Source organism: Nipponia nippon, unplaced genomic scaffold, assembly GCF_047370975.1.
Source record: "Nipponia nippon isolate SJK-2023a ecotype South Korea unplaced genomic scaffold, ASM4737097v1 scaffold_3, whole genome shotgun sequence".
Lineage (NCBI taxonomy): Eukaryota > Metazoa > Chordata > Aves > Pelecaniformes > Threskiornithidae > Nipponia > Nipponia nippon.
In genome coordinates this window covers 126778112-126798968 of record NW_028262347.1, presented here as the reverse complement: position 1 = coordinate 126798968, position 20857 = coordinate 126778112, and the positions used below count along the sequence as shown (strand labels likewise).

The window sequence follows — 20857 nt, the reverse complement described above, 5'->3', positions numbered from 1 at the left end:
GTTTCTCTTTGAAAACAGCTATTTTTGTTTCACTATTTATATTTGTGGAAAATCCTGTTTGTTGTACTCACAGTGAAAGGCTCGAGGGTTCACTGAAGCTACTTACATAGATAAAGGTTTTAGCTTATGAAATCTCTCATCAAAACAAACAAATTAAAATTCTTTGACAAACTAGTGTTGGACATAACGGCCTCATGCTAATCAGTCAAGGTCCAAAAAAAAAAAAAAAATCCTGCCATCTTTCTATTCCAGTCTTCCCTTGTATATAGTCACAGAGTTTCTGTGGTATTTAACGAAAAAACACCAAGTTACGTGAGAAATGGAAGCAACTATGTTAAGGCCAAAACTTAGGTTAATAATTTCAAATCATTTTCATGAAAGATTACCATTACACGTTCATGTCCAACATTTAAAATACCACCAAGCCACAGTGCTATCAGGAATCAGTCAAGTAGGCACCTAAACGCACGTTTGGAGACCACCTAACCTAAACGTAGACCCACTCCGAAAACAGCCCCTGCTGCAGAAGTGACGGTGCCCCGCGTCACACAAACGTAGGCAGGTTTGCCCCGATGGCTCAGTCCAACGCTCCTTCCACCCGCCGCTGGGAAACCAACTAGGAACAGGGGAAACGGACATCTCTTGCCTCTCTCCCAACCTTGGGATAAAACCGTGTATAAAAGTAGGAGATTCAGCAGTTTTAAAACATTGAAGACTAGGTTCAAAACATGATGACAACACACGAATTGAGCAGCAAAGTGCACTTTAAGCTTTTTGCTTACTAAATGAAAGGATGTGACAGAGCTCATCTTCCTCACTGACAGAAGGGCTGACCTCAGTATAAATGAGATACATACTGCTGCGACATACCAACTCATGAAAGTCACTCTGAAGGAAGACAACCAACAGTGACTGCATTTGGGATCTGGACTCTTTAGCTATTTGCCAGGTTTAAACACCAGTACAGTATTAAACTTGTTTTAAATAATGTCTTAAAAACAATCCATTCTGTTTTACAAATTAAAAAAGGTCTATTTCCAGATATGCTAGTCCTAAATGCTGTTGAACTAGCAAAATTAGCAGTTACTTGGTAGAAATCCAGAAACTCGCATGTTTTTGTTTCCATATTACCTCCAATGCTCCATGACGGAGCACAACTAACATGAACAGAAACGACCGCTCTTGCAGAAACAGGGCTGCACGCAGCACGCTCTGGCTCATGGGGAATGAGCTGCTCGCCGAGCCTTCAGCAAATTTATCGTATGGCCACTGTCAGAAATGAAGTCACTTTCCCATAATTGCTGGGAATGTCCTACGCTGAGTTTAAAAAAAAAAAAAAAAAAAAAAGAGCAGCAACTTTAGAAAGGAAAAAAAAATAAAAAAACAGTTCACAATTCACAGATGGCAAGCAGTGCTTCTCATGGCTAGAGATTTAAGGAGTCTTTGCCAAATGAAGATTGCAGACATATTTCAAAAAATATTCAATTAAACAAAACAAGGTAGAACAGAAATAGCACGTTTCCTCTTTTTTAAGGCTAAGTCTGATGCTGCCAATGTTTGCGAAGAACACTCAAATAAGTAAACAAGATGCAGAGATAAATTCCAGCGAAAGTCTGAAGCACTATTAAATGAAAGAAGGCAGTTTTTTGCCCCCTGCCTTGGTTTCATGCTCTGCAATTTGTCAGAGACAAGTAAATCTCTCCGAAATAGGGCAGTCTAGATAGAGGCCACTTCAGACAACTGCGCATTTCAATTTTCATCGGTATGCCTACTGAGCTGTTGAACTACTTTACAAATAGTACGGTACTTGGTGCCGCTAACCAGAAACACCCACTATAGCCGTTCTCACAGACCTGCAAGGCATGCAGGCTTTTTAAGAACTGGTTTTCGCCATCCTTAACTTCCACACCCAAAGCCAACCATATGCTGGATTTCCTCCTCAGACCATGCTCATCACTACCAGCGCTTCTACGGTATCGCAATTAGGGCAGAAGATGGGAGGTGTTACGTTGGAAGAGTGCACCAACCAGCCCGGGAGCTAACCGGGGGGGGTTGTCACTAGTGCAGACTGCGGACACTTCACTGATGGTGCAGCTCTTCACTGAAGTAGTCTCACTTATATCCTCAGTTACATTATTTAAGCCGAACCCAGCATTTTATTAGAAAAGAGAGCAAAACTGTAGAACAGGTTCTATAAACACAAAACATATATTCCAAGCACTAGAAACCTACAGCTCTGCTGAGCACACAGCAATTATTCCCTCGTCAGGTGCACGGGAAATTTAAATGAGCTTTGTTAATGCCACATCTGTTGGCATTTGCTTTGCATTTTTCCACGAGGTAAAACGCTTGCTGTACTCCAGGTTCTGTATCAGGCACTGAATTTTAGGAAGGTTTTACAAACACTCTGTTTTCCCGTACTGAGACCTTGTCTTCTCAATAGACACTATCATTTATAATGCATTTGTACTGCAAATTGTACTTGTCACTGGGCTCTCCAGGTGCCGTGAGCTTAAATAATCACAAATACTATACTTCGCTCAGTTCAGCTGCTACTCCCATTTTAGATTTCTAAATAGCTAGTAGATCGTACAATATAACTCAGAAATATTTATGCAACACAGCTTCAGAGAAGAGAATTTCAATTTTATCCATCTTTGAAGCACAGGCAATAAGAAAAGGAGGAGAAAAGGTGCAAGACAGACAGAGAGAAGGGAGAGCAGTGCTCCAAGAAAACACACTGCCGTAAGTCCAGGTTACCCCTTCAAACCCAGCTGAGAACTGAAGAGCTTTACCATCTCTCTAGTAACACATGAAATAAAGTTCACCATGGCAATGTTTCTCACCACCTGTTCACATCCCATTTTCTTGAAGTTTGTTGTCAGGAGTCACTCCCTTTCAAAATATTAAAACAAAAACAAACCAACAAAAGCAACACCACCCTTCCCCAATCCCCACCACCACAGAGAACCAAAAAACCCCACACAAACAAGCCACCTTTCTAAACTCTTGAGATACATCCCCATTCACTCTGGTCACTGGTGTACATGGTCAAGACATCACAGGAAACATGAACGTCTGGTACCCAGTCCTTTGGTGCAGCCAGAGCGTGCGGGCAAAGTTGTCAGTGCAAGGCCTTAGCAAAAGGCAATAAAGGACAAAAACCGGGTGTAAATGAGGGGAGCAGCACTGGTTTTAGGACTATTTCTGCAGATCTCTTTCAGACCACCGCAGCACATGTCCGCCATGAGTCCCACCACCACTCACGCTGACAGGAACGGGAACCAAAAAAAGCTGCAATTCACAGAGTTTTCTGAACTGAAAGAAAAGTCTGTAATATTTAATTGAAGCAGTGTTTCAATAGCTCTACCAACCACCTTAAGATATAAGCCGAGTAGGCTCTCTAGCTGTTTTTTTTATGACTTCCCATAGCCTACTTGGTTTATTACCTTTTTAAAGGGAAATTTGCCTGTAGATCACTTGGTTCAGTGATCAGAGGGAAGATGTTACAGACTCACAAAGCTTGGCCAAAGATAACACCACAATAAAAGAGTAGGCGTACGTTCCCCCCAGTATTCATTCAGCTTGCCTTTCGCCTTTGAGGGAAGTGAAGCGGTGTATAAACTTCCAGGAACAGGCAAGGGGCCACGTTTCTCTGAAAAGGCAAATCACTCCAGAGTACAGTGACCTGTGAGGAGACCTTTTATTCAAAGGTCTCAGTACTCCAAATACAGTACCCAAAACAGTATTTTCCGTCAGACACAGAACCAAGCACTTTGGGAGGAATGCAGTTTCTACCATCTCTTCTCAGAGACCTGGTAACATCTATTTCCGAAATGAATTAGAAAATGTCATTTGAACTCACAGTTTCTTAAATTATTTGGAAAAAGCACGCCTTTGGCTCCCATGCTAAGTCACGGCTAGCGTTTAGAGAGATATGGAAAAGTCAACTAAAGTAAATCACCCAATTTCAAATTTGTTTTTGATGAATCTACCTATTGTATTTTCACATTATGATTTTTCCTGTTGCTCTAGGGAAAAATACTTGCACAATCCCACAGTTATTTTATGGAACGTAAGATTATACTTAAAATGATATCCATCAGGTTGGGCACATGAATGAAAGGAATACATTGTTCCGAAACATCAGGCAAATAGTACAGGAAGCCTGTGAACACCTCCAATCTATTAACACCGACACCGTAAACTTCCCATTCCTTAGCTTAAAATATACTACTAAGGGAAAAATACCCATTTTAAGCAAGGAAAAGCACGAAAAATGGAACAGAACACACAGAATAGTCTAATAAGCTGTCTGTATGAATGTCACGTTTCAGAAACATTATTGGAAATTCCCACATTAAAAAAAAAAAATCTTCAGTCGTTTTCCTCCTTTATATACTCATTAAATGAGAACAATCAGCTATTTCCATTTTCTTAAAGCTTTTAAGTTCATGGATTTAATTAAGATGTTTTGGAAAAAGTGCTGTGAAGACAAAGTAAGAACTTCAGTCCTGCCGAGATCTCCGGATAACGTCTTCACATTTTTCAACTAATTAAAATACCACTGAACCTTCTGAAAATCCAGAGCGGCTAGAGGAATTTCCCTCTAGGATGATATCATGCAAGGAGATGTCAGTATCTGTGTATTTCAAGAAAACATAGTTAAAGTGCTATCTAACATATTTTCCAATTTTTCAACAAAAGCTCTAAGGAGCTCTAAGGAACATAGTTAAGCGATCCAAGTATTTACAGACTCTTTAGCAAAGCTAGCTTTTCACCAACACTAAAGGCAATTCACCATAGGTTTATTCTTATATCTGGAAGAAAAATCAGTAACAATATTCCATCCAAGTATGAAGCTATGTAACATTAACTTTTAACTGTTTGGGGATTTGGGGGGTTTGGGTGGTTTTTGTTTGGTTTAGAGCTGTTGTTGGGTTTTCTTTTTAAACAAATGTCTCTTATCCAGGATATTTTTTAAGATTCCTGTATTTGTGTGACATCCCAGTGAAATGGCTATGATTCTAAATAGGAACACCTCCTCCTCTGCTCCAGTCCTTGTCCCCGCTTCTGGATCCCATTGCGGGAGCTGAGCCTAAAAATCACAAACTATTCAGAACAGAGCAGCCTTCCGTGCATTTATGGTGCGTAGCACCACGGGGTCCCCCCACTGCTGCTGCCTGCAAGATACAGCCCTGCACAGGCTTTCAGGATGAAACCATGCCTGTCAGCCTCGAGCAGCAGGTAAGACAGAGACTCCTCCAACAAAGAATTCACATAGCTGCAAAAAAGCTTTCTGTTCGCAGGTTGTTGACCACCAAGGAAAAGCATGATGAGTTTTCCTAATGAAGATTTTGGGAACACCCCCTCCTATGAAATACCCACAAGCTTCAGAATCGCTCCTGAACTTTGAGGCTACCCATCTGCCTCCAGCACGTCCCGCCCCACGAACGTCACTGCTCCAGGTTCAGATGTGCAGTGAAGCCCTCGCTCCTCCAGCCTCTGCTGACCCCGTACAGCGGGACCTGCGCGCCTGCTCGGGAACAGCCCGGTAGCAGAGACAAACCATAACAAGGCAGGGGTGAAGCAGAAGCCCCACAGAGCGACGGACTGGGAGCAATGGAGCACCACATGAACCCCCCGAAGCAGAGGAGGATCAGCCCCCCTGCGCCCTGATGAGCCCCTCCCTCACATCTCTCTTCTCTGCACCACTTCATCCTGCTGCTGCTGCTGTGCTGGAAAGCCCCGGACACGAACAGCAGCAGTTGCCCGTGACAGCAACAGAAAGCCCTGCTCCCGAGGACTGAAGTATTTTGCCTTCTCCCCCTCCTTGCCTCTGCAGCAGCCAGGAGACTTGCCAGGGGTGGCTGGGGGAGGGCTGTCAGAGGTTGCAAAATCTGCAGGAGAACAGCTGAGTTTCAAGCATTGAGCTCAGAGAGGGAACGGGGAGATGGAGAGACAGTGCTGTAAACATCCGCAGCCTCAAGAGACTCCACTGGCCTCCCCTCATCTTCCTCCATGACCCAGAGCATCCTTGAAACCTGCCACATCTGCCTGCACTGCCCCCAGCTCCCACGGAGCAACTCATTCCCCAAGAAATGGCCTGCGACCTAACACGGCCACGACGGCCTCGGCTCGCACCCGCTGCCCGCTCCCCGGAGGGCTGCGCACCCCTCCCCAGCCTTCTGCGGCCCTGCTCCCCGGGAGCGCCTACACCCAGCACAGGGCAGCTCTCCACGTCAGGAAAAAAAGGAGACAGCCAGCACTGGGATCCAGCTGCGAATCAGGCAGCATCGTTAAGCCACACAGCAGTCAAATTTGAGATCAGGTTTGGAATTTTTCTCGGCAGAGGGAAGGGTCTGAACCTGCCCTGCTGCTGGAAGCGATGCCGGGCAGCCTCACCGCGCCGGGCGAGCCCAGTCCTGCTGAGCATGGCGAGCAAGCTGAGCTAACCTCCGTAACGCGCCTCTGCGGCTCAGGACTCACACCTCTGTACGGCCCGTCAGACAGAGCGAGCACGCCGTTTCTCAGAAGCAATGCAGAGATTTTTTTTTTTTTAAGTACTGGCAGAAGCTTCACTCTCGGCACTCCAGCTATGCTAGGTTAATTACTGCAAATATGAACGGCAGGTCATCTTGCCTTACATTACCAGGTGATTGAGCAAAAATGTAGAACAAAAGAGGAATAGTCTTTTTTTTTTTTTGCTTTTTGTACTATGACAACATCTCTTCCCAGTTCTCAACTCAATTCTTTGGACCAATCATGCTTCAAGTAACAATCAGTAATATTACAAACACAGCAGTAGCTAAAACAGAAACACGTAAGTGAAGCGGCGGTTCTGCTATCTCCTCACTTCCCCTCATGCACCTTTGCTGCTACTTCGTTTGAGTTCAATATCATATTCATCAGCTGCCAGTGAACCCTGCAGATCCACTGCTCTTCCCACCTCAGCCACCTGTACCTGTCTTCTGGCTCCTGTGCTTCCACCACCTTTCCAGTTTGAAGTAATCAGGAACAGCATGTTTATTCGCTACCGAAATGTCAACAGAAAAGCAAACAAACAAAAACCAGTCAGAGCTGAAAGCCTGACTTAGAGACTTCAGTTTCAGCACACTAACAAAGCATATGAGGAAGCCTTCAGAAGATTTAGAGAAACTTTATTAGCTGACAGAAAATGTGCGCGTTTTTCCTCAAGTTTTCAGGAAAGCAGGACAGCTTTTGTTTTCAAATGCCCATGTTCCAGCTCCTTTATCAAAGTCACTCCGCCACGCATTTGGAAATGGTCTACATCCATAACAGAAAAGCAGATAAAAAGGCAACAAGGATTTGCCACAAAAAGATGAACTGCTAAGGAGGCAGTCATCTTCTGCAAGTGCTGGAAAGCAACGGGCAATGGCATCAGCAACAAAACACAGGGGAAAAAAAAAAAAAAAAAAATGTATAACGTCTGGCTGCAGAGAGAGCCACAGGCTGGTTGAGGCTGGAAGAGACCTCTGGAGATGACCTGGTCCAACCCCTGCTTGAGCAGGGTCACCCAGGATCGCTTGCCCAGGACCGTGTCCAGACAGCTTTGGAATACCTTCAAGGATGAAGAGTCCACAGCCTCTCCAGGCAACCTGTGCCAGTGCTCGGCCTCCCTTGCAGTAGAAAGGTGTTTCCCTATGTACCTTCCTTGCATTGCTCTGAATGTAACATAAGCCAAGACTTTTGTCTGTTTAATATGGATGTTCATTATACAACGCTGAACATTCACATACAAATGAAAAACCAACTGGTTTGGCAAAAGCTCTGTCTTCACTGATCCTGGCATACAACGTACTTTCCACACATTCACTTCAGTAAGACTATAATGGCATTGATGGCCTATAAGAACAAGTAGATCCACGCGGCATCAGTTCCTTTACCACTTTTTCCTAAATTATATGAGATAACTTTGTTTGTTGAGGTAAGTAAAAGGTGCACAGTGGTCATAAATCACAAATACTTTAATATTTAGTAAGGACAGCCAAAGGGAAAAGGCTTTTCTTCCTTTTTGCTAGAAATTGCTATCCCACAAGACAAATGAGAATTGGCTTCACGGTCTTGCAAGCAGCCAAGCCTGCATAAGGTCTGTCCTTCCAGCCCAGAAAAACAACATTGCCAGTTCATGAAAACAAACTTGCTTTAGCAGAAGATTTTTGGGTCACATCCAGTTCTCTGAAGTGAGTGGGTTGGTCCTATCATATTGTTCCACCCAGTTCTTGACTCCTTCATGTGCCTGGCAACGTTTGAAGTTAAAAATAAATTTAAAAGAAAAAGTTCTTCCATTTCTTCCTCCAATAAAAAGTGCAATAGGAATTCTACACCAAACACTTTCACTTTGAACAGCTGTTTTTAAAAAACATTTTGAATGGTGAGGTCAGGGACACAAACAGCCAATGCTTTTGTCAAAAGGAACCTTCTTTGTGCAAATATGCTGCAATAATGGATCCAACGACAGCTGTTGGCCCAACATTATACATAAATGTCTTCACTGCCCAGTTAGTCCAAGAAAAACAGTAATTCTGTCCCTAAATAAACAAGAATTCTGAAGTAATTAAAATATAGCTAATGCTGGCTGATGGTACTTACTGAATACAGAATTCCTTCAAGTGATTTTTTTTAACAATTTCTTATAATGTTTGGTTGACACGTAAATAAACACTGCCAAAGAGAGTTCAGCATACATTTCTGAGATGTTCCTATGGGAAAACTAGTTTTGCTTTTCCCACTGGGATCGGTAAAGCCTCTAAAATTAGAGAGTTTGCCACACCAGAAAAACAAAAAACTTCAAAACAAGCTCCCGTGGGGTCACTTAAAAGGCTTTAACGAAAGAACTCAGAATTACATCCTGCTCAGAGCGTGCCTGCTGCTCACTGTTCATCAGCTGCAGTGCTGGGAGTGCTAACAGCTCAGTACGTAGTTGCTCTGAAGAGCTCACCGTTAATGCGCAGTGGCTTGCCGATACACTCGAGAACAATTAAAAAAAAAAATCTCTTTTCAAGAATGCAATGGAAACTGGAAGATGAAGAGAGAACAAGTAGAGGCAGCTCCACCTCACGCACAGTACAACAAACGAGTTTTGGATACAGCATGTTCCCATGGTACTTAATGCCCGCGATCAGCCGCTCCTTCTGCGGTGTGCTAGTGAAGCCTTTTAATGAGATCTGAACTTTCTAGAGAAAAGTGATGTTACTTAACATCCTGTAAACAGTCTTTGCAAACATTACCAAAACGCAGACTGAGACAGAACATCTTTCCCTGCTTTTACTTACTCCCATAAGTAAAGATAGACTTTTTCTTTTAAAGTCTATCTAAAGAGCTAGTTTTTTCATTCATTTTAGCTTGCATAAGCCAAAGGAACCTCTCACTAAGCAGGAGGCTCGTATCACTTGTATTAACTAAGCCTTTCTTCAGCCAGGAAGTTCTCCACTAATAAAATGCGGTGCATGCCCATACAAGCTGTGTTGAAGTCAGTACGTGGGGCTTCTCTGCCTTCTTCAAGCTAAAGAGTAAAGAATGAGCCATCACCCTGGGTCTCACCCATGACCCGCACTGTCCGGTTACCCCTGACAGAGCTTGCCACTCGACTTGGGCATGCAGCCTTTTAAGAGGGAAACAGAGCACAGCCTGCACCAGCTGAGTGAGGAACTACTCTCACCTGCTTGCATACCATCACAGCTGTCCACCTTACCGTCTTCAACTGCATAACCTTCCCAGCATCCTTCTAAAATCCTCCAATTTTTGGAGGGAGAACTGGGATGCCGTGTCCGCAGCCTGTCACAAGCAAAGGAATGCCTTCGGTGGCAGTTTGAGGTGCAATCGTCTGGGGGATCTGGTGCCACTTGCCCAGGGTCATGAACAATGCTTGTGGCTGAATGCAAACTGAACCCTGATTTCCACAGCCTAGGCCAGCGTTCCCACCACTGAACCACCCTTCCTCCTCATAACGACTGGAAAACACCTTTTGCCCTGCAGCACTTATTTTTTTTCTCCAGGTCGTTTTGAGGGACAGACAGCCCTGGGCAGCTGCCGCACTGCTTCTCTACAACGCAGGCAAGCGGTCCCTCTTTGAACTGTGCCGATTACTGGTGTCCCCATACAGCGATCTGCAGCCATGTGTTCTGCAATCTAACACTCTATCGGTTCCAAATTTGTGCTTAATTTAACACCACGTATTTGCGTTGCAAAGAAAAACACCCAAACAACCTCGTTTCAGTGCCATTCAGTATACTTTACTCCTACATCCCTGAAAAGAGAAGTGCACGGCTTCTGCATGTGCATCAGCAAACCATTACAAATTAATGTTTTTTAATACTGGTTCTCTGAAGACTGAACAAATGTGGGTTCCTCCCAGTGACTAAATGCTGTGCTGATAGCACTTCTGGAGCTGTTCATGAGCAGCAAGCAGCAGCCAGACCTTGAAAACAGCGGGCAATTCCAGATTCTTTTTTTAAACTCTTTACAAACAGGCTCCCGCAGGATGACTGCGCCTCAGTCCTGCACCCCGTTTGCTTCTGCAGGGAAGGAAAACACCGGACGACCCCCTTTGCTGCCGCGCAGGGCTCCCTACTCACGTGGATGCTCCGTCTCTGCTCGCCTCGCTGCGGTACCCCGGCCACTGTCAGCGGCTGTCTCCTGACTGACACCAGGCCTGCCTCCGCCTGCCTCCACCTGCCTCAGAGGGCCGAGGCCGGCCTCCTGCCCCAGGGCTTTCGCCCCTCGGTGCCTCAGAGGGGACAGGCCCTCCAGACCTCACAGGCCACGGCCTGACTCCAGGAGCCAGCCCCCTCCGCAGCTCGCTGTCGGCGACCAAGGGGGCCCAGGCCCTGAGCCGCAGGCCTCGGGAATAGCCGGGGGCAGGACAGCTGAGGCCTCTGCAGGCCCCAGCCACAGGCCATGGGAATAGCCAGGGGCAGGACAGCTGAGGCCTCTCCGGCTCCTGCGGGGTGGGGCAGGAGAGGGCGAGCGCGACCGGGCCCAGAGGCCCAAGGTCAGGCAGGGAGCTCGTTTTATAGAGGCGCAGCCTCCCCAAAACACGCCGGGGCGAGGCCGCCGATGGCGGAGAACCGGCCTACTGGCTGCAGCCTCGAGCACGGACATGAGAAGTGGGCAAATACAAAAACATATGTTTGCCTTAGAAATGAGAGCACGTGCGCTTAAGAGATCGGGGCTTCTCTTTCTTGAGCGACACCTCAGTCCTAAAGCTCAGGTTAACCAGAAACCTCGGCCAGGCTGCTGACCTCCCCCTCGCGCCCAGCCTCGGCACGAGCCCGAGCCCCAGCCCCACCAGACACCACAGGCAGAAGGCAGACCTGTACATTTCACCACATCATCGCCTTGCTGCTCCTTCTCAATCACTTTTTTTCAGCTTATGCGTTTTTTTTCCATCCCTGCTACAATTTCATGTCACATTAAAGCCTCTCCTTACAAGAGTTTCTGACAGCAAACTGTATTGGAAACCAGGGAAAACCAAGGAGACAGAAAACGTACGGATGACAGGGCATTTAAAAATATCTATTTGGCAAGGAATGGCTTTTCATTGATTTGGGAAAAGGTGCAAGAAAAGACCAGAATATGTTTTACTGAGGACAAACCAAAACCCGAAGTGAAAATCCTTCCAGTCACAAACCAACACATGAAATCCAAGTTCTTCCCCTTGCAACTTTGCATTTCTCACTGCCTCCCTCAGTTGGCAGCATCAGCTCCAATTACAGCACACAGGTCTTAGGCTGAGCTGAAGTTTGGTAAATATCTAGGTACCAGTAACAGTCATACAGCCTAAAAGCTGTTTGAACCGGCATGTAAGCTACCTATACCATGAGAGAAAACTTGCAGAGTTGTCATGGTTTTTTTAATTACTTTTCTTAGCTTTAATTTTCTGCTTTCACAGATATTATCTGTTAAAGCTGATTGACTCATGAAGACAAGTGCTTAACAACTTGAAGACATTCATGAAAACAATCAATTATATCCAACTTCAAAATACCACATAAAAGCAATGAGCACTTTTGTTTGCTGTCAATAAATGCTTTAACTTTAATATCTTTTCGAATAACATATTAAAAATGAAAGTGATTAAATAGTACATTTACATAAAAAAATTATGTACGAATAATGAAAATAGTGCTAGAAGTGTTCAATAACTACTATACACCATTGGAAAAAAGGCAGTAAAAGAAACATTTTACTTTTAATACTCACTCTTCCCCAGTCTGATGATTATTGTGCTTAATCTGACCTTTTCCACAATATGAAATAACACCAGGGGAAGACTCCTTGCCACTTCAGTCATAAAGATGCAAAAAGGATGCTAAATGACTCTGATAGGCCATTCAAGCAGTCACCAAAGGCAGAAAGTCTTGTTTTTCTGTGACCGCTTCCTATTCTCTACCAAGAGAGTGAAAAAAGATGGTTAGAAAATATCAAATAAAGTATTAGACTATGCTAACGTAGATGTATTTTGAGAACTTCCATATACTAAAAGCATATGACTGGCTTGCAGTTGGACCTGCCTGCCTGCCTTTTCCCTTTTTTTCAAATTAAGGCAAGAGTTTAGAGGCAGAGGACAAGGTAAAGCCACAACCAAAGTGACTGATGGTCTGGGTGGGGTGGAGAGGAGACAACTCCCAGAGCACAGGCCTAAAGCCAGCCCGTCTTCCAAGGCAGTTCAGTCATTCGATTTCCTCTTCTCACCTGGATGCCAAAGAATAGCGTGCTGGTCTGCCCCGGTGGAGCAGAAACTTTGAGTTTAACCTCATGGAATCGCCTCTTCGACAGAGAGCAAGATGCTCATTGCGTTAAAGGCAGCGTAACATTTTGAAGCCCGAGATAAAGCTCTGTGTGGAACAGTTCTGTAACACCCAGGGAGTTCCTTCACTGGAAGTACGTTGTCCTGGCTCTGTCTTTAACACGCTCGTTACCTGGCATGCCCCGGGGGCCCCGAAGCCGTGCATTAATAAATCAGATCCTTCGCACGCATTCAATCCCCACTGCGGCTGAACAGCTCCTGCTTCAAGGGGCAACGAACAATGTGTTCAGGGTAACCAAACTCGCCCTCTTGATGGCTTTTGAGGCACACACAAAACTGCAAATGAAAAGGCTACTTTTCTCAGCCACATCCTCGCTTTAAATAATGAGGAATAAGGGGAGAGCTTTCAGGAGGAGGTAAGTATACACAGTACAAGAAAGGGAAAGAAAGCATTTGAGATAAAAAGAGGAAATACATTTCCAGGGGGTGGAAGATACAAACTCTGATGAAATAAATAACAGAAAAGGGAAAAAGAGAAAAAGTAAGTAAACAACAGATCAGCTTTTTAGGAAAATCATGAAATCTGAGGGCTTGACTGGTACTCTATGTCCAATTCCCTTCAAAGTCAAATTCTGTGGTAAGAAAATTTATGATGAGAACTTTGAAAGAGCAACAAAACCTTTAAAATTTGACCCTTGTGAGAGTGCCTGTACAAGGCTAATAAACTAGCAGATTCACAAGTAAAGCATTCTTCCTATGGTATCCTACTCCCATTGCATAATTTCATATTCAAATATTTGGGGAATTAAATCCTCTTAAACCATCACACTGATACACTGGCAATTTGTGGGCTAACTCTACTCCACCTACTATAAAACCACATTAACAGAAAACTATAATTATATAACGCACTTTGCCATTATTACTTCCTCATGTAAACATGTGCTCTTGCTGTTAACGATAACACTTAATCAAAAGGAGAGGAAAGATGGTCTAGAAGATAATCTTCTGAGTTTCCTGCTTAAGGGAGGCTAAACACTGTACAAGCTCCTAATTAAAACTCTTTTGCTCAGAGAATTGTAAAAATATCTACTAAAAAGAAAATTTGTTATTTTTTGTTAAAGAAAAGTTTGGGGTTTTTTTAAGCATACAACTCCATCTTGGAGCAAAAAACCCACCCTCTGTGTTGCCTGTACTATTACTGCTCCAATCATCTCCAGCAAATTAGAAAATTGCTTCTAAATTTTACAAGGATGTGGATGCACAATAACGTGTCACTGCTTTACTGCACAATTGCTTTGGGTCTTGAACCTCATTTATACTCAAAAGGGGATTTCAGGCCTGCCAACCAACCCATCCGCGGCCAGGGCTCCTTCTCCAACTACTAGCAAGCTTTGGGGAACACAGCGAAAGGAGCAGTTTGCTCCAAAGCCCATGAAGCCGCTGACAAAGCCAGACCAGGGCCCTCCTTGCTCATCTGCCTCTGCCCCTCGTCCTCCAGCTACCCGACTTCTGGTCTTCTTACCCCCCGCCTGGCCAGAAAACAAGTGTCAGCTTACCCCTCCCTACCAGCGAGGTGCCCGCGGCCACCGTCAGCCCCACCAAATCTGGCAGAAATACTCCCCGTACGTTTAAATATCTCGTAGAAACATTGCCTTTATCTGGGCACATTCATTTAGCTTTCTCTTCCACTCCAGATAACATCAACACAGCCTGACAGTAAGGATGGAATAAGTGTTTCTCAGCAGTAAAATAACATTGTTTTTTAAAATCACAATGAATCAAACAGTATCTTTCACTCAATCTAGTTGCTAGGATTTGAAGAAAAGAGGGTGCCTTGACTTGCAACAGGCTAGTCTTAATACTTATTTAGAAATCAAAACCTAATTAATACATTTTCCATCCTACGACATTTGAAATACTCCACAAAAGTCAAATAATTATTCGGGGGGGGTGGGGGGTGGGGACACGGACGACAGAAAAAACCCCAAAACAACCAAACAACAAACCCAAAGCCAAAAAAACCCTTATCATTATCACCTAATACCAGCTAAATCCACAGATATCTAACATCAAAATAAAACTACACCCACTGTTTCAGGATCGGAAAATTAAGATCAGATGCGAAAGAGATGTCTGCACTGTGATCACCACCCATTAGAAGAGCAGGCTGTTTTTAAAAATTATTACAGGAAGTATTTCTACTTCAAATTCAGTTGATAGACTTCAACTCTTAACAGAAGTAAAGGATATTCCATGTTCACACTCAGAATTAAAGCAATTAGTGCACTTATAATACTACTACTACTACAAACAGGACTTGGAACATGCCCTCTTCATGAACTGTAGGAGAGAGGAAGGCTTCCACCCAAATGTTGAGTAGGTTAAGGCCACTTGGGAATGTGAAAGCCTACTGCCCTATGAAGGCTAGCGTTCTGTACAGCCAAAGACAATACAGGTAGGACAGTAATGCTGTTCCGTCATCTAAAGATCTTGAGTATCGGTACCCTAGCACCACACAGCAATTCCCTAACCCACTCTCTCCCCTCCTTCTTTTTTAAACTAATAAAATTACATGTTCTGTTTAGCTTTTGCCTTTCTTGTCACTTCTGTTCTGGCCTAATTTTGTCCTGAGAATTTAAGAACTGCATCGACCTCCCGTTAGAGAAGAGCTACGTACTTTCAGTGGTATGAAGACAGAAGGAAACGTTTTCAGAAGTACCTACCTGACTCAGGCTCGTATATTCCAATTTCAAAGGAAACTGGAACAAATGAACTATTTTCCAACCCAAGCAGAAATGTTGGAACTTGTATGGCTAAGTCTGCTGGGCATATTGGAAATCTCTACCCTAAAGATCTACGCCCAGAGGTTTAAACAACATGGATTGTTAAAGTCACCTAAAACTGAAACAGAATAAGACACAATTTTCAAGTGTGAGCACCAAGGTGTTTTTTCAATAGATGTGACAGCACCCAGCTAAGTATGCAGCAAACAGTAACAAAACTTCCGAGACAACAAAAATCGAATTGCGAAGATCTCCATCTGCCTCCATCCAGCACAAACAACCAAAGCTCCTTTGCTGCACTGACAGCAAAGCACGCGGTAAGGGAAGTTTCTCCATGAGATGCGGTCCCACAGCCTCTCCGAGACATCTGCCAGACGGGAGGGATGGAGGCAGGGGCAGGAAGGCTGCCTGCCTGCACTTGCTGCAGGCAGGTTTGGGGACCTGCCTGAGCTCAGGACAGACATGCCTCCCGCCACTCCTGCCCGTGCATCCGCAACCCAGCCTGCTCTGCTCCTTGGCCAGCAACACACTGCACTCGGGCTGAACGATCCTGCAGTGAAATGCAAACATTTCCTCCGCTGACGCACTCACTTGACACGAAATGCTCCTGACCCTGCCTAAAACCCTCCTGAGCAGAGCCCACAGAAGTTGCCAGGATCGCTCGTGAGCCCCAGGGTGCCCTCAGAGGAGTTTTCCACACGTCGGCCCGAGGCATTTCAGTGCAGGTGCCAGTTCAGCTTTCTGCCGGTCACCCACAGACAGCCCTCGGGAGGACGAGCTCACGCCATCCAACAGCTCGCACAGGCCCCAACATCGGCCACTCACACCCAACTCCCGGCTTTTTGTCCCAAGGAAAAACAAACAGCATTAAGCTGTTTAAAAGTAACTGAAGAGAATGAAAAGGATACAGCAGATAGAAAAAAAAAAAAAAAGACTGCACATTAAAGTAATTAAAATCCTATACAGTAAAGGCAGTGACGTGCCAGGCAGATTGATTTTGTGGCCACTACAGCGGCAGGCTCATCGAAGGGTACGTGTGAAATCTTGTCAGTGCAGACAGAGGAAGCAAAGAAAGCAAGGAACCGGGGAGGGAGAGAAAAAGGGAGAGGCTCATCTCATGGAACGGGCTGGGTTGGAAGGGACCTTTGAAGATCACCTAGTCCGAGCCCCCTGCCACGGGCATCAGAGGAGGGGAAAAAAAGAGAAAGAGCGACCCACAGGTAGCATGGACTCCATCTTCTGTTGTTAGCAAGAGTACACTGTGATAAAAAACAGGAAATGTTCATACAGCAAGAGAAACATTAAATGCTTAAGTAAACACGAATGTACCAAAAATCATACGCATTCATATTCATGAGATGCATGTGTTCATGAAACTTTGAAGAATATTTGTAGATCTCATACTGCATTAACGTTTTTAATGAAGCAGCAAAACTAGTCGAGGAACGAACCAAACCCAGCACAGTCCCTCTTCACTATTAACATGTATATTCATGAGCTCCCAGGTCAGCACGGCAACAGGTTATTAGTGGATGTGGATGGCTGGCAGGAGCAAACCAGCATGTTATCATAACTTGCTTCTGGCAATCGGAGAGCAAAAAAAAAAAAGTAATTTTCTCCTCTTCGCAAAAGCATAGCCAGGTCAGCAATACCAGTGATCTAGGGAAGACTATCCCACCCAGATGAACCTGTCTACCAAAGATATTTAAATTATTCTTCCATAAAATACTGGTCTCAACTAAGGAGCATTTGCACATACACCATGTGCCAGCCAAGTAAACAGCACTCACACAAAACACACCTAAGGTGCAAATCACGCTGTTGCCACACAGTAACGTTCAGGCTACTTTAAACAAATCAGAGAGAGGTTCATCGCAGAGCCAACACGCCAGGGTTTGCTGGCGTGGAAAGGGGGAGCAGAACTCCCGCCCGCGCGGGGTGAGAGCGAGAGCGCAGCCCCGGAGGGGCTGGGCAGCTCCAGCAGCAGCAGAACCCCCCGCCCGGCCCCAGCCTGCCGACAGCAGCTCTCTACGTGGGGGCACCCGCCCTGGAGAAGCCCCACCAGAGGCTTGGTGTAGGAACAGGACCGCTGCCCCGCGATGAATCAGATCCCCGGAGCAAGAGAAGGCGGGACTGCGTTAGCGCAGGATGCTCAGACCGACCATCCCGTCCGCTCAGGCTTTCTGCACCGTGTTGTGAAAATGCATACCGTTACACTACGCTGAGGTCCAGCAAAATTTGACTAAAAACATAGTGTTTAATTAAAACACGTATCACCAACGGAAATTTGAAATAAGAAATGGAAAAAAAGGACTAGAGGAACTGGCAATGGTTTTCCAGCCCAGCATAGGCGAAGTCTATCAAAGCAGGAGTCCCTGCTCGTAACTGAAATCACTTCAGGTCGCAGCAGAGAAACTTATTCCTCAACCGAACAGGAAGAGCCCAACAAGCAGAAACAGCCACTGACAGCTCCAACGCGTAACTCGAAAGCTAAGCCCGCAAACCAAGCTAGTGTCACCTTTATGGCACCCGAATTTCACCAACATGACTCCAGCAACCTGACTGGGCAGTCGCCAGTCCCAACTCCAACAGCAGCAAACCAGAAGCACAATCACCAAAGTTCAGAGCAGTCTTTCCATTCCCCACCCTGCACTGGAACACATCCAAATAAGCCCAGTCTTGTCACTGTAGAAAACTAATTTTTCATGGCAAGGGAATTGCTTGCTAGAGCAGAAGCCTTCTCCTCTTTGGTCATGCCGAACAATAAACAAACACGCTTCACCTTCTCCAGGAACACCAGCGAGTCTCAAAGACTAACTAGGAACAACCAGGAAATCGTTCGGTCTGACAGCACGGGATTTCTTCAATGACAGCACTCCAAAGTGGCCGCTTTCACCCTTCTCAGCCGAAAGAGAAGGCAGGAGAGCACTTTGAACCACAGCCTTTGCCACGGGAGATAGCAGGCTCAGGTCAGAGAGCAGGCTCAGGTCAGAGGTATCATCTTTAGGCTCTAGCAACGGTGACAGGAACACAGGGCAGAAATTATCTGCAGAAGTCCTGCTGCACACCACGCAGCTTTACTCACAAATAGAGACTGCACAAGCCTAAGGCCATAATCATGAAAATTATTATGAAATGAATATTTTCACAGCGTTCATTTAAGATGAACTGACACATTTAAGTGTAAAAATAACCGCGGCGATAATTTGTCAAAGTTTACTAACCTCGGTGAAAACATGAATTGCATCCTTTGACTGCGCACATATCAATCAAAGCGTGTATTTTAGGTCAGCCTTCAAGATGATGAAAAGCAAAGCAAACTTGGATGATTGGGGGAAGCACGAAAAAACCATGCAGTTGCTTACTGAGGCGGACTTAGCGATTCGTGCACGGGGCTGGCGCGTGAAGCGGAGCCAGTCCTAACACACACGGCAAGAGCAACACGCAGCACAAGTTTGGACCCGATTCCCTGCCAGATGCACGCTGCTTTACAAACTGCAACCCCCCAGAAACACTCCCTTTAGCGTACGTGATGTGCCAGCATTACTCAGTTCCAGAAGCGCTTTGCCACTGACTTCAATGGCTCCAGACTTCGCCTGGGGCGCAGCCTAGGAGCTTTAGAAGCCTGGCTGCTTTTCCAGATACCTGTAAATATCTGTCCTAATTCACTCAAATTTACAAGGCGGCATTCTTCTCTTTGCTTAACTGCTAGCCGTATCAACTGTTGCACTCATCTTACTTGCAGCGATGAGAAATATTGCAAATGTTTGCCTGGACATACCACGCTGAACAGAAATTAAACTATTTTCATGCCACAGCGTGCAAAGTATCTTAGGAGGAAAGCCCGGGGTCCGCCGAGCCGCAGCCTTCGCGGGCGGCTACGGGAGGAGCGCTCCGGGGCGGAATCTGTTCCCCCCGGACCGGGGCGCCCCAAGCCCCGCTGCCCCGACAGCTCGGGAGCGGGCGCGGCCGAGGGGCCCGAACCCTGCGGGACGGCGCTACCCCAGACGGCACCGCCGGGGCAACCGCAGCAGGGAAGCAGAGGCGCGCTGACCCCGAAGGCGTTCCCGGGGAGGACGCTTCGCCGCCGCCCGCCTACCCCAGCGCCTTGCCCCGGGCTCCCAGGGGGCGGCAGAGCCCCCTCACCCCCCGGCAAACGCCGCCCGGGTAGCGGGAGAGGGGCGGGAGGACTGCGGGACCCCCCCGGCCCCGCGGCGGGCTGCGCCACCGCCGCCGGCACCTGGGGCCGGCCGGGACCGGAGCGGGCGGGACGGGGCGGCAGCCGAGCCGCGGGCGGGGGGCGGCGCGGCGGCGCTAGGACCGGCGCGGGGCGGCGGCCCGGGAGGCGGCGCGGCGGCGCCGCCGGCGGAGACCCCGGCCCCCCCGCCCGCGGCCGCGGTACTTACGTCGTCAAAGAGGGACCCGACGTTGGCCGTCACCAGGAGCACCCCGGCGCCGGCCGCGGCCCCCTTCACCGCCATGGCGCCGGCGGCGGGCGGGCGGAAGCGCGGAGCGCGGCCGGCAGCGGCGGCGCTGCGGGGAGCCCGGGGGCGGGCGCGGGGCGCTGCGGCGAGCGGGGCGCCTGGCCCGGCCCGTCAGCGCGGGCGGGCGGGCGGGGGGCGCGGGCGGCGGAGAGTCCTCCCGGCGCGGGCAGCCCGCGGACATCCGCGCCGCGGCGGGCCGGCCGCCCTGCGGCTGCTGCGGGGCCGCGGCGCTCAGCGCTCGCCCGCCGCCGCCGTCGCGCTGCTGCCGGGACGGCTCCCGCCGGCGGAGGCTGGCGCCGGGCCGCGGCGCATGGCAGGTCGGCGGGGCGGGACGGGGCGGCGCGGGACGGAGCGGCTGCTGTCGGCGGGGCCGGGCCGGGCTGGGCGCTGCGCTCCGCACCGCGCTGCTGCCGCCGCCGCTCCCGGCTCTGGCGGCGCGGCGGGCGGGCCGGGCTAGGGCTCTGCGCCCGCGACGTCACAGCGGCCCCGCGCGGCTCTTAAAAGGGCAACGCCAGCGGCGGGGAGCGCCCCGCGGGAGGCAGCGGGCGGCAGCCGGCGGCGCTGTCCCGCGGCCCGGCCCCCGCCGAGCCCCGCTCGCCGCCGCCCGGCCCCGCCGAGAGGGCAGGGCAGGGCAGGGCAGGGCAGGGCAGGGCGGCCGCGCCGCCGCTCCCCGAGCGCCGCCCGCCGTGCGGGGCCGGGCCGGGCGGGGCCGGCGGCGGCGCTCACCTGTGCGGGAGCGGGGCCTGGCCGGGGCGGGGCGCGGGGCTGCCGGCCCGTGCGGGTCGAGGAGCGCCCGGGCGGGGCAGGAGCTCGTC

At 48.0% G+C, this 20857-nt stretch overlaps 1 protein-coding gene across 3 annotated transcripts in view; it reads right to left on the bottom strand.

Annotated features, from left to right (window-relative positions):
- The window catches only part of INPP5A (inositol polyphosphate-5-phosphatase A), a 256262-nt gene extending 235811 nt beyond the window's left edge, over positions 1-20451 (bottom strand). For all 3 annotated transcript variants that reach the window (XM_087766613.1, XM_087766611.1, XM_087766614.1), the window contains exon 1: positions 19965-20451. In XM_087766613.1, coding sequence (XP_087622739.1) covers positions 19965-20039 — 75 coding nt within the window. In that variant the 5' untranslated portion in view covers positions 20040-20451. The remainder of the gene's footprint in view (positions 1-19964) is intronic.
- Between the last annotated feature and the right edge of the window lie 406 nt (positions 20452-20857).